General features: G+C 33.9%; 1 protein-coding gene across 2 annotated transcripts in view; it reads left to right on the top strand.

Annotated features, from left to right (window-relative positions):
* LOC118192373 (parathyroid hormone/parathyroid hormone-related peptide receptor-like) overlaps window positions 1–14,446 on the top strand; it is a 193,044-nt gene extending 178,598 nt beyond the window's left edge. For both annotated transcript variants that reach the window (XM_085813034.1, XM_085813033.1), the window contains exon 14: window positions 10,063–14,446. In XM_085813034.1, coding sequence (XP_085669160.1) covers window positions 10,063–10,190 — 128 coding nt within the window. In that variant the 3' untranslated portion in view covers window positions 10,191–14,446. The remainder of the gene's footprint in view (window positions 1–10,062) is intronic.
* The last annotated feature ends 560 nt before the right edge of the window (window positions 14,447–15,006 follow it).

The raw sequence follows: 15,006 nt of genomic DNA, 5'->3' as shown, positions 1-15,006 counted from the left end.
ATATTCAAAGCATTTCATGATTGTTCTAGCCAGACTGTGCGTACCAATTTTATTGCAATAACAAGAGATATTGTAAATTATTTCTACTTACATAGGCTTCCGGCAGAATTGATAACACATTAATAGAATTATACTATAATCAAAAAATGTTTTACTCTATGTCACATAGTACTACAAGCATACTATTTATTATTATTTGTTTCAATATGATATTCTTCCGAACGGCGCTCAAAATTGTCCAATACTCATCGTGTATCGCCAGGGATTTCAAGTGATATGGCAGTTACAGTTGCTGAATATGGACAAGGACACTTAAATTTCTAGAGTCATTAGGTTATTTTGAAGAAACTCGCGTGAAAAACGCCCTCACCGGGACTCGAGCCTGGACCTCTTGAATACGCGCTGAGGGAACTACTGTTGCATCACGAAGGCATGCTGGAAAGGGGGAAGAAGGACGTCTAGGGATTAGAAGATCTAATCGTTAAATCTTGGTAGTGACGAATTATGGTCCACTACCTTTTAGTTCGTGCGCAATTACATTATTTTGAGACAGGAGATATGCAAAATGTACAATGCCCTTCCAAGAACTCGAACCTGGACCTCTGGAATATGCGCTACCGTTACACCTCGAATGCATGCTGGAAGAAGGGAGAAAATACCTCATAAATTCAAAAATAAGTGGAACTCATACATATGCTCGCTCAACTAGCATATGCATGCCTTTTTTGTGACAAATATTTTCGTAAACGTCACTGTCCTTCGATCTAAAATGTCCTAATACTTTTTATGGAGGACACTGAACAACCGTATCAAAGATGACGTCATCAATATTCTTGGAAATATGATATGGCAAGTAAAGGACAGCTTGAAGGAAAGTATAATCATTAGACATGACCGTCAGTAGAAAAAAAATGATATTCAAACTCTGATTTGATAAATGGTATTCTTGTAGCTGTTATTTGGCAGAGAATGATAAATAAAAAACCTTCATTCGCTTAAGGTATGCTTTGATATATATGTTATGAAATATGCTGCACCATTTTGTCAGGAACAGCCACCAGTAGCAGTTTTAATAATGGTTTTTTTCATACTTCAGGTCATATTAGATACTTTTATTAAGTTAAGTTCATCCAGGCACCAAGTGAAACAAACATAAGTATTGCTGCAAAGTACAAAGAAAGATGATTACAAGATTGTGTTGATTGTTTGCTTAAATATCACTAATCATAAGTTTTAGGTATCACTGTACCGTTAGCCATGGCAGAAATTCTGTGGATTTGCAATCTTCGGCAGATATGATTACGCAATAATCTTATACATATTAGGTCTTGCCCATATTTTAGGGGGCAAACTCTAAATCCCGGAAAGCATACATTATCAGTGGATTCTAAACCTTTCAATGGCCTTTTACAGTGGAAAAAAAATGTACTCGTAACACAAATGCATGTGCAACAGTTCTATGCTTTAACGTAATAAAAATGAAACAAAAAAAGTTTTCAAGCTTTCTTGTCAAACGCGGCGCTATATTATGCTTAACATACATGCTATATGATGTTTAGTAATAAATTCTCCTACTGCACAACAATACTTTGCGCAGTAGCTACTTATTGGGCAAAGTATTATTGCAGATGTTTCCAGCTTCACTGTTTTTACGGACTTAGATCTCCTGTGGTCTCCCTAATATAAATTCAATAATGGAGATTTTGCCTCTCCTAGCAAAGCTTCCACTTCTGCAAATAAGCGACTTCCCAGAGCTGCAGAGTTATGAAGAGCCTATCTAACTTATCAACTGACATTGATACCATAAGCTGAATGCTTTTTCATCGATCCTGAAATGCTTTAAGAAAACGTTATGTATTTGCATTCAAGGTTAGTAGACAGACAAAGTTAGTCTCTTTCAAACAATTGAGTTCAATTACGTCGCTTAGGTGGCCTACCACAGAAAAGAAGCTTTGGAGAAAAGATGAGCCAATGACTTCCAAGCTTTCTGGTTGGGAAGAACAAACCTTGTAATACAGTTCTTGTGTTTAAAATATATAAATTCTCGGGGCGGTTCTCTTGTTGTACCTGGGAGCTGTTGCTTTGGATTGGAGAGGGCGTGGAACATACACCTGCTTACCTATCTTAAAACATCAGGTATCCCCTTCCTCCGTCATCAGTCACCCACCAGTAACCGTCCTCGTAATTAACATCCAGAATGGCTCCAGAACAATCCAGAAGAAAGGTAGTTCCAGAACAATGGAAAACATCTATGCAAAATATTAGGTGGGTTCGCAACTCTGACAGCAAAATTTCTTTCCATATCTCACTACTTCGAGTATGTGATAGGAGTGTCTTACAATATTTCTTTTTTCTTATTTCTTTTAAGACGACTTTTGAATCAAAGAATTTTAAGTTATTAATTTTAAATTTAAAGGCAACAACACACAGAGTCATAAATTTACGGTCTGTGGGAAACGGATTTTGACAGAAACACATGACTTTTGCATACTTATATACCCAATAACCTATTCGCTTTTTTTTTTTTTTTTTTTTTTTTTTTTTTTTTTTGCCTCAGAATACCCACCAATTTTGGAATGACTTCTGAGCAATGGTAATTTAACCAAAAAAAAAAAAAAAAAGTTTCTCGCAGACGATTCAGTATTTCTCATTCAATAAATTCAGTTCTCACTTCTCGACAAGGCAAAAATATATAAAAACTCAAAATATCTGTATTAAAAATTACGAAGTAAATCTTAAACACTTATTTCCTCGAAAAAATTCCAGAAAGGATTAGCATGATTTAATTCGCAGTAATAAATGAAGGAGTTACCTTTGTTGTTGCGAAGCTTAGTCTCTCCAGATTGGCAACAAATCTACTATTCTGCTGTTTCAAATGTAAACAAACATGTCCGCCATGCTATTTAAAAATTAGGCTTAACCGCATTTAAACAGCTTTTAAATTGTTGATAATTCTACATATATTGCTTGCAGATTTCCTAAAGGCATAAAAACCTTAACCGGAAGATAAGAACAACATAACTCAATCATTTTTAAAGCAAAAAATGCACAATTTACAAACATATAAAGGTAAAGAAACTGAGATCACTGAGCCGGGTAACAGAATGAATATATATATAAATATATTTATATATGTTTGGTGCTGCCGATTGCAACCAAAATACGAGGTGCACATCTGCATGTTATAGCAGTCCTATATACAAAATTTCAACGTTCTGAAGCTACTCGTTTTTGAGTTATGCGAGATACATACGTACGTACAGACACCACGAAAAATTCTCTTCAGAATTCAATTTAAAGTAGTTTTATAATTTTTGTCGAGGAAAAGAGTCTTTTATTCTGTCCTTACGTACAGATGTCAAGCAAAAACATCGTTAAAATGCATTCGATAGCGGTCAAAATGGATATTTTCGTTGAAATATGCTGCCTGAAACTTTTCGCGATTACAATACTTCCTTTTTACTTCGTACAAGGAAGAAAAAATCTTTCTGGTCTAGGCAACGACTCTAATTCCAATCGATCTTTACCTTCAGCCTTTAAGAACTTTATATTTTAGTTTTCTTGTTTCATCAATAGATGGCGCCAGTAGCTTGACTTCTGTCCAGCCATTCTTATTTTATCTTTTCTTATCACTATATCTTATATCGTTCATTTGCATTTTGGCAGGTTGCTGGTTCGGTAAAACCATCCAAACTAGCCCTGTGAAAATTTTCAAATATAACCCTGATTTTTGTTGTTTGACTTCTAAATTAATATTTGTTCGTCGTGTTATTTTAAATTAAATATTAGGTTACTTAAGAAAAATCTCACTTTTAATATTGTGTCCAAACAGACTACAAATATCTCTCATTTTTATGTTTACATTTTCAAGACACACAGGATATATGATAACGAATGCTCAGCATAGCTTATTTTTAATCTAGCATATATAAAATAATAATAAATTGTACGATTTTCTGCAAATTTTCTGCAATTCTTATAACGTATTTAGAAAGTAATAACCTGTTACAAAGCAAAATGAATAAAAAAAAATGTTACAAAGGGGGGGGGGAAACCTTGTTATTTTGAAAGAATGGACTATTCATGACACTGAGGCACTTATGGTGCCGAGAGACGAGAATTTGTACATATTCCTTGCACACTTCTACAGCTGATTCATTGAAAAGTGAAATTACAGTTAACTGAAGGTCTTCATTGTTATCAAAAGGTTTCCCACTTCTGTAAGGTTTCGCGAGATGTAAGGTAAGTCTCTTAGGTTTTGCGAAAAGATCTGTGATCTCTGGAGTCAAGATCAGGTCTCCAAACCAGATGTTTCCGTAATCTTTTCCCAATGTTCTGAACCAGATGTTATCTATAGAGATGCAGCTAGGCTTTCTCAAGAAGAAAAATCAGTTTGATGTTTGTTCAACTAATTTCTTTTCTTTCTTCCTACTTTTTTAAATTACCAAAGTAATACTATTTTCTGAGCATGCTGCATATATGTGATATATTACCCACAAAAAGGCATTAAGAGTCTAAAATAAGATAACAGTGTGTGAGGTATATTGTGTTATTTGATAAATAACTTTGATAACTAACTGGCTAATGCTCGTAACGATATTACGAGCATTAGCCAATATAATAATGAAACGTATTGTATATTGCCTTGTTTACTTGTTCTGCCCTTAATTGAGGAACTCATAAAGATTTAATTTAATGTTCGAAAGATGACAGAAGAATTTCAAAGCATTTTATCTGTATCTTGTGGTATCAAATATAATTTCGTGTAATAGCAGAATTAAAAAAGAATTTCCTTTCCATCAAAGTGCTGCTTGAACATTGAAACGGCTCACCAACGATCAAACGGTAAATCATTGAATACTGGTAGTTCCGACCTGGGTTCCATTCCAGGTGAACGGGCTGGCTGCATGGGCGTTTTCGTGGTCTTCCCCATGTGAAACGTGTATACGAGCCAGTTTCTCCTAGAAAATCCTCCACGAACGCATTCCTCCCCTTAGGCAGATAGCCCTAGTGTGCTTCAATAAACCAACTAAAACCAAGCCAAATAAGTACTGAAAGAGGAATTCAAATCGCACCATGTAAATTTGCACTTCATTATTTCGCCATGTTAAACCTGTTTTTGCTCAGTACAGTGTTTAATCTTAGCATGCATGTATTCGGCTAACTCTGAAAAAGAGGGGATGTGAGAATGGGCTAAAACCATAGATACTAAAAAAAAAAAAAAGTACGATTGGGGGGGGGAGGAAACAGAAAGTGCGGTAGAGAGGAGAACCTCTTATTTGTCCAAGATATACATAATTTTATTTACATGTCTTAAGTAAACCGTCTTCATAAAATTTCCCAGATATCATTTCGTCTTTTCGATCCTTCTTCTGGTTCATGCAACAGCATAAAGAAAAAGGGGATTTGGAAAATAGATATATTCGCCTGTGGTTGAGAAGAATCGTGAGTGATCGGTTAAATATTGTTTCCGCAGAAATAAGCCGTCTTCTTGTTGCAGGTCACGGAAGCCCCTTCTTCATCGGAAGCGCAGTGTAAACACATTAAGATACGGCCAGCAGTCACGTAAGTGGACATGGTAAAAGAAAATTTCATCAGAAAATTGAAGGCTCATGTTTTATCTGAAATCTTCTCGAATTTATTTCGCTTAGCTAGGATCGGTTGAAAATAATACCTGCTATTTAAATCTCATAAACACGAATTGTGCGTGATCTTAATGTGTGCATTAGTACATCATTCATGAATTGTGCATAAATTGAGTATTTAAATGGAAGTGGTTAGATTAGAACAAAGCAAATTAAACACACACAGAAAGGGGAGAGGAGATAGAGAAGAGTATAAAACTCGTGCAGATAAAAGAAAACGGTTACAGAAGCGCGGTTAAATAATGAAATTTTAACTGAAATAAAAAAAAATACTTTAAATTTCATATGAAAAATGTAAATAAATGTTAAAAAACAAATAAATAATGTGTAAAATTTTTTTTAAAGAATAATTATACTGAAGAACGTACTGTGATCTCTATGTATCCTCCGCGATGATGTTTAACTCCAATAATGTTTTTGTAAATTCGGATGGAGTGTAAAATATTCCTTTCTTGAAAGAAGACAAGGACTTCATTCGATAGGAACCCAAAAACAATGATATCACAATGCTTACTATTTGTAATAAGATGAAAATAACAGATTGTAGTAGCGCCATCTCTTAGTGAGGGTCAGAATTGTGCCATCGCTGTCCCGGTATCCTTGAAGATGTTCGGGGAGAGAACTGAGGTTTCCGGCTTGAAACCAAACATTGCTTCGCCAAGGTAAAAATCCACTTAGTTGATAAGCCCTTGGAAGTCGATATTTGGATCTGTTTACCTAGTAACAGTGCGGGTTATTCATCAAGCCGCTTTGTAGTCCTATCGCTAAATGTGATACTAGAAGATGCAACTAACTCTGGCGATGAGTCTGTTGAGGGAAGTTTGTGATCATTTATACGTTGATGTAATTATTACTTTGGTGGAATACGGCTCCTATGTATGAGCATGCTTAGTAGGCCCTTTGTTGTACTGTGAAGCGAGACGGCGAACATTGTGACGTATGTAACACTTTCATGATTTTCTCCACGGGTTTTGAAGTCTTTGTCATGTCAATGATCACCAGCATATGCGATCCTGTGTTAGCTCGATGCGGTGATCCATGTAAAGATAGCAATGATCATATAAGTTTCAGTCTAAAGGCGGACGCTGAATAGTTGAACTGCTAAGGGATATAAAACGACATACTCTGAAGCAGCAGAGTAATAACTTCCTCAGTAATGCGTCTACTTTGCGTTAAAAACTTCAGGACCAGTGTCAAAGAAGCACAAACGGCCTGTAACGTGACAGTCATCAAAGCAGCTTGACTTCAAGGGAATCACATGCCAATAATTCCGCAACATCTCTGATATTGTCTTTAACCACAACGAATCATAAAGTTTAGATACAGCAGAAAATTAAAGGGGCTTGGCTAACTTAGACTGCAGAACGTACCAGATAGGTTAAAGATACAAAACACTATGAAACTCTTAACTAGAGAACTATAAAAAACTTGGCATTAGGAAAACATCTGTCTATAAACAATGAAGACAACTAACTGTACTTTCGCTTAAGAGCCAGTGAATAACTCAGTACAGCTTTGATGCTTATAATACCTCATTATTAATCTAATAATCAAGTATTTTGATACCTATTAAGCTTTTTACAGATTATTAATGAATACATTTAAGTTCAACGTTGCGGGTTTCCGTGACCTAGACCATAATAGTTAAACACCAGTTACCACAAGTTCTAATAAATTTTAAATGCGGACACTTCGCCTTTAATGTCATACTAATGAATTTCAGGCCTTTTCACACCCAACTTTAACACTAATAAATTATTCATGGTACTTCTTTTTAACAAGCATTTTTCTCTTTTTCATTAAATGGCTCTTTGTGTTTTGAAATCTTAATTCGGGGAGTAGAAGATAGGAAAATGTAAAAAAGTTATAATTTAAAATATTACAGGATGGAGGATATTTACTGATATAATAAGACATATAATAAAATGTCTTTATGTAATTCCAGAAATCATAATAAAATGTGTTTATGTATGCACAGAATATGTAACTTTTGTATGTAACACAGTATTTAAATATTTGTGTATGTAACTTTTAATAAAGTTAAGTTTAACTTGTATAAATGATTTGCTGGAATGACATTATATTGTCAGTATTCGATTTCTCCGATGAGGCACGCTCCCTTTTCAAAAATTGTGCGTTGCGAATCAGGCATCGGTTCTTGCAGCAAATAAAGGTACTTCAGAGATATGACTATTATTCAAAAATTTAGTTCCTATTTTGTCACTAGTTTCCAAACAATGTATGTAAACTAGAATACTTGAGAAGTGTGTAGCGACTAATCACTTATATCTAAGGCAGTAAGAATAAGTCCAAAGAAGGGTTAAATTACCCTTTTGGTTTACCCAAGAATATTTACAATTGGCCCCTCTTGGGCTTACATGTAGCCTCTGTTTGGACATTAACTTAGGATAGAAGATAAGAACTAATCTAATGATATCTAACTAAAAACTATCCGAGGCTGCACAGAAACAACTAACAGAGTTGGCTCTTATTTAAAGCTTACCAGCGAATACTAGCAGGCACGTAATAATACAGCTGAACATAGTAAGATTTGTCTTAAAGCAATGACGTAGCCAGAAGGCAGAACACACTCTACTAAGAACTTTTAGGCTCTTCTACAGAAGTGACCAATACATTCCCCTCGTATACTGGTTCTACCTCTTTTACATAGAACGCGATCCTGAAAATCATTCTGGCATGGAATTGTAGATGGAAAATAAGGAAAGCTGTTCAAATAATTAATAGTAACTATTAGAAAATTAAAATAACCTCTACAAGGTGTTTTATAATAATGCAGTGTTAGAGGGAAATCAGGCAGCCAAAGATCGTGTTTCTTTTACAGACACTTTAGAACAGCGTTTTAACTGAAGGATTTTTAAAACCAAATTATGAACCAGTGTCTGAAATACATGTGTATATCTTCTCCTTAAATAATAAATAAGTGTATTTCAAAAATGCCTTATACAAATTATATAAATAATACGGCCTTATTCTTGCCCCTTTTCTTCTAGTTCCCTTTAATAACTGTTGCGCTTATCAGCGGACAATATACTAGCTAGTATTTCAGGAACTATTTATCCAGAACAACGAGTTTTAAACTATGATCCGTGAGTATCGATGCACTTGCGAGGGACTTTTAAAAGTAAAGATTTATTTATTACCTTGCCAGGATCAGTGCCATAGATAGCAAGAGGATACTAAAGTTCAATGAAACTTCCTTTTAAGCAACATAACTTCCTTACCTTTCGGTTGTACATGAACACTATATACACAGATCTGGCAGAAGGAAGCGTTCAAGTAATTACTTTGTACAGTTATTAGCTCTATGTTGTAGCAAGAGATATGAAAACTGTGCAGTGATCTCAGGGAAAATCGAGCCCCTGACCTTCTCATTGCCAGCCGGATTTGCCTTTTAGTTATAATACGAAGGCACGCGGTAGGGAGCGAGAAAATATCGTACAATTTTCCCAACTTTAAGGGCAACTGGGAGATGGGAACCCAGTCACAAAATTCTCATGGTGAAGAATTATCATCGACTACATTTTAGTTCAGCCGCTACTGTAGAACCTATTAAAATATTTCGAAGCAGGAAAGATGAGAAATCCGCAATGCTTTCTTCTTGAATTCGAATTCCGGTCTGCCTGACTGCCAGCGGACGTGCTTGCAGTTATACCATGAAGATAAGTGATAAGGAAAGAGAAAATACCTTACAACTTCTCTTGAGCAGAACTATTTTTTAAACTTTGAGCTCATAAATTGAAGCAGTGAAATCAGTTAGACGTTGAATCACATTTACGCATTCACCCAGATGAAGGCTAACCTTAGGGATAACTAATAGAACAGAATTAAAAAAAAGGACCAGGCATAAGGCATCAAGAGACATTTTATCTTGCAAGTAATTATATTTTATGCTTCAATCTAGAAGTATTTGGGCCATCAAAGACTTTTAGGCACTTATTGGGATCCTTAAAAGGTCTGGAAAGGCCTTGAATATTTCAAGCATCAAACCAGATATCGCATACCTTTACATTTATGTGTTATGATTTTAACATTCCTCCCCACATACATACATTTATATGGGGAAGGCACATAAAACTAAACAGCTTAAAATATATCTTATTTTCATGAAAGATGTTAAAAGTACATTTTATGGTTTTGGCATAGCTGATTTTTTGCAAAATATTATAAGTTAAACAGAAGATTCTAATTATTTCTATCAAGAAATAAAAATAGCTTATATGCATGAAAATATTTCAGTATTATCAAGCAAAAGCATGAAATAAATGGTTAGGGATGTGTAAAATGCTCCTTATGTGAAGGGAATACGGAGATTCATCAAAGGTAAGAATCGCTGATTTATGGCATTATTTCCCTTTGTGACAAATCAACTAAAATCAAACTTTTCATATATTTTTAGAACGGAAGGAGATCCGGAAGAATGGAGACATGCCCCTCGTCCTGCAAGCAATACCCAACCTCAGAAACGACCAGGAGGACTGGGCTACTCCTACCGAGCGTCAGCTGCAGAGTGAGAGTCTGCTGTAGATGAGATTTATTGTTATTTCTGTATGCAAAAGGACTATATGTTTTGTTTGTCTGCTCAAGGACTTTCGGGAACCTTTTTACTGAGATCTCCAAAATACTTTACATTCACCGGACCAATTCACATTTCTTTCATTAGGTGTTTGTTTATTGCGCAGCGCGCAGTTTCATCTCGTTGAATAGAATATATAACCTTGAACATATCGTTCTGGGGAAAACTGGTGTTCTTTATGAGCTTCATTCTAAAATTTGATCGGATAAAGATGAAAGCTTCTTTCATGATCTTTAAACAAAAAAACATCAGTACAAATAACCAGTAAAATGTTATTGTTGGCTATAGTCTGGTTGGGAAGAAGGTACAGCTTTATTAAGGTATGTGCCTACCCTAAATTCGTCGTTTTGGTGAAAATTTTCGAATTTTTTTTTATTTATTCATTTGATAGGCCATATACGAGTATAGGTTTCCAGAAATGCTTTATTTTTGTTTTTACGATAAATAGAAGCAAAGTTATAGTATAAAAAGTAAACCGAAAGTGAATTTTTGGATGCCGGAAGTTTGCATTTAAATGGTCGTAAAAATGTAAACAATAAGTTTAAACAACTATTTCCTAATTATTAAACAATATAAAAGCTGTAAAACCAACACATCTTTCACTGTGTGACACTTTGCTGATAAAATGCCTACATGGGAAGACTCAAAACAATAATGAGTGTTTTAATAACCTTTTGAGGTATATTTTACCTAAAGAAACTCTTGTCCAACTGAAAACTTTGCTTTTAGGTGCACATATTGCTGTATTATTATTTAATTCAAGATATTTAGGACTTTTACTTATTTTCAGGTATATAGAAATAGAAATTAATCCCATTATGCTTGAAAACTACATGGGAATAGACAAACGGCGAATTCAGAAATAGAAACGCCAATCTCTACAAGCAACAAAGTTAACCAAAAAGTGCTAAAAGAAAGTCAAAATTAGTTAAGAATGAAGTAAAAGAGAACCTAACATACAAATGCGTTTTAAAGGTCTAAAGTGACTACAAAATTTTTTGTGCTGTATTAAAATCTTTAAATGCATTTTCTGAGAAATTCTGTTTTTCGTTACTTTTGATTGCGATTACGTTAATTTCTCAAAATGTATTTAGAATATTGAAATGAAATTTTGCCAAAATGTTTTATTTATCTTTATCTGTGTTCTGTAGCAAAATCTGACCTCTTTGTATTTATTTATTTATTTTATTGACAGTATTTTGAAGAAAAGAGGATTTTTTTGTTTTAATTTTGAGTTTTTGTACCAAGTTTTGAATATTTCAAAACATTTTATAAGTACTGCAAATCTCTTGCTACAGAACACAGGTAAGTATGTTATTTATATACTTTGTAAAGATTATTGAAGTATATTCATTAGAATTTATTTTAGGAGATCTGGCGTAAATGAAAATTTTCACTAAAATTTTACTAAATATTGCCTATATTTGAAAAATTAATGAAAAGTTCTATAAAATTCCATTTAAATTCATAGTTTTATATCTCATCTTACTCAAAAACATGTGTGTTTAAATAAAATTTTATGTGTTTAAAAAAAGTGCTTCGTATGTAGGCACATACCTTAAAACATAACTGATAATGCTGTCAGTTTGCAATGACATTGGTAACGAGTTACAAGGAAGATGAAGGACTTGAATAAAGAAATAAGATTTGGAACTAATTCTTCCAAGTTTTGTCGAAAAAAAGATTGTTTCCATATGTCTTTAGAAAAATTCTTCCTATCTTCTCTGTGCCGCTATTTCTTTGCAGCTCTGCTTTGGGGAAATACGTTGCGAAAACTATCTCGTCTCTTATTCTTTTCTGTTCCATGGCTGGAAGTCTTAGGTTTACTCATGCTGTTTTTAACCCGTACCAGCTCCACAACTGGAAGTCTTATTATCATACTCTCTAACCACAAACAGTAATTAAAAGGCAATTAATCATCAGTAGTAATTAACAGTTTCGTGAGAAATAATCTTAGTATTAGGACCTTTATATATGCCACCCAAACAAATGGAATGACTGAAAAAGTGAAATCTCTTGATAATCGAAGTAATCTATCTTGCTCTATAACGCATCTTTCTTAGCTTTCTAAATTATATGCTATCCTTCTTTGAAAAAGGTAATTGATCGCTTTCGTAGTCATTCTTGAACATCTATGACGATACTGGCCAACACTGAGAGTTAAATCTGTATCATGGTAATGAAACAACGTGAAGAAACTCACTTATACGTGGCAGACATTTCTCTCCATAATGACGTCAAAATTTCCTCAAACTCTGGAAGCTTGACGTACTGTATCTCTAAACGATCATCCTTTGTTCCAAGGCCTGTTTCCTCATCATTTTTACAGGCGCCCCACGCTTTCGATAAGTTCGAACTTCCACAGCGTTGTATTGTGGCTACATGCTACAATTTGGATTAGACAGTCGTTTGCACCACAAGAAACACCCCATAAAAGTACAATAGTGTCGATCAGATTTAAAATATATTCAATACTTTCATTCAGCCAGCTACAAATTTAATACCGCGTGCTATTTTATCCAGTAAGGATGCATTAATCTCCAAAACAGGCAATTTTTGTTTTGTTTTGTTTGTAAACTATTCAAATTGGGTGATGCAATGCGTACTGAAAAGTTCTAAATGAACAGCTTTATTCTCAGATATTTCTGTAAAAACAAGAAAATTTAAAATATATTCAATACTTTCATTCAGCCAGCTACAAATTTAATACCGCGTGCTATTTTATCCAGTAAGGATGCATTAATCTCCAAAACAGGCAATTTTTGTTTTGTTTTGTTTATAAACTATTCAAATCGGGTGATGCAATGCGTACTGAAAAGTTCTAAATGAACAGCTTTATTCTCAGATATTTCTGTAAAAACAAGAAAATGCACTTGTAAAAACAGTATAGTCTCTTTTACTGAATTAGAGCACATTTGAGTGCAAGAAAAAGGCTCTCATCGTAATGCAACGATTGATCTTTTCACAGTTCAGCGCAATCCAAAAGATTAATTTAATATTTTATATATCTGGAAATTATATATCCAAATGAATTTTGCAGTCAAGAAGAGAAAAGTATGAATTTAGTAATTCTTATTATCCATCGGAGCATTTTCTATTTTTTTTCTTTTTTCTTTCAGGGCATGCATAAGTGCATTTCCTTTCCAAGCTTTTCTTCTTGTAAACGTTGTGTGTGTGCATTATTGATTACTGTTGCTGTCTCTATAAAGTGGTAACATTAGTCTTAAAATTCTTTGGTAAAATGGGCCGAATTTTTATTTCCAAACAACATCAAGCAATGAATTTTTTATTTATTTGCACTCGTTATATATTGTTTGTTGTACTTCTTTGGAGCAAGAAGCTTAGGTAAGGATTATATCAGCGATTTTCAAGCTGTAACATTTCGTAAAAATGCGCTAATTATAGAATTTTCAGAAAAAGTTGAATGTGCAGCTCTGTACTTAAGTCTCTTTGATATTGTTATTCTAGTGTAGAGGCTAACAAAAAGTACCTCAACGAGTTATAGCTACGGAAGAAAAAAGAATTTACTAAATTACAAACATTAAATAACCAGAAATTTTTAATGGCGCATATATACTACATATACATAATGTTAAGTCTTGTTATTTACGATACAAATCCACAATAACGTAATTTGCATTGTACAAAAGTCGACAAAAATAGGTAATTTGAATTTTTCTAGTCAAAATAGCGTTAACTTATCTCTAATCGGGATTTCAAAAGTCACTGCCAGTGAAAGATTACGACCAACCTCACTTCTTCAATGAGACTTTAATCAACATCAGCAACTGCCTGTGAATGGACAGCATCACGAGTGCAGAAGCCGCGATTTTTAACCTCACTTAAGTATATTTGAGATTTGCATAAATTTTTCGAATAGACGAATTTTTGTGATGAAAGTGAAGAAGAAATGATTTATCTTAAAATGTGTAACTGGTTAAGAAATTAAAATAATCATCCCAAATGATGATTTAGATGTTGTCTGTTTCAATGGAAACTTAATGTAAATCTTCGCCTTTTATTGCTAATTATCATCTTCTCCAGAATGTACTCATTTTTTAAGCTGTGTTATTTTTGTGTGTACAAACACATAATACATGTAAGGAGATTCGATGTTTAAACTCAAAACAATGAAGAAGCTGAACTTTTATTTATTAAATAAAATTTCCGAAATGATGTCTGTCTCTAAGTTTTTGTGAACATTGAAAAAATTAAAATAACAATGCTATCTGCAAGTATAATTTGTATTTCTAGTAAGTAAGTACATATGGTTAATGATATCAATCAAATTTTAGCGATAGAAAAATCCCTAAGCCAAATGACGATAATTCGCGTAATAAATTACCAGCAGTCCCTATATGGGTAAAAAACATGCAATCTTTTCTGACACAAATCTATGTCTGTGGTGGTATAGGTGGTGATAATCAGAATAGGAAATCCATACCTGATACTGCTGTTCTCTTAAATTCTAAAAGAGCATTATTTAATTAGGATAATTTTATCTGTTCTCTGTTTTATGTATTACAATCGTTTCTCATTAAGGACGTTAGTGAACCTATATAAACACACATAGTTACCGACACGTTTCATCCACAACACATAATCACATTTTCGTTACAAAATATTTGTGACCTGAATCCACCTCTGCAGTAATCTCACACTGTGACTTGTATATGAAGCTAACAGAGATTATCACAACTGCTGCGACTTTTAGAAATGACAAACTGAGTCCCCTGTAGAGACTTCGTATACTTTACTTCTTAGAAC

The sequence above is a fragment of the Stegodyphus dumicola genome, chromosome 3, assembly GCF_044657685.1.
Source record: "Stegodyphus dumicola isolate Sdum_Otavi_A_Nest chromosome 3, ASM4465768v1".
Lineage (NCBI taxonomy): Eukaryota > Metazoa > Arthropoda > Arachnida > Araneae > Eresidae > Stegodyphus > Stegodyphus dumicola.
The sequence above is the reverse complement of the archived record's forward strand: the minus strand, read 5'-3'. Positions and strand labels throughout refer to the sequence as shown.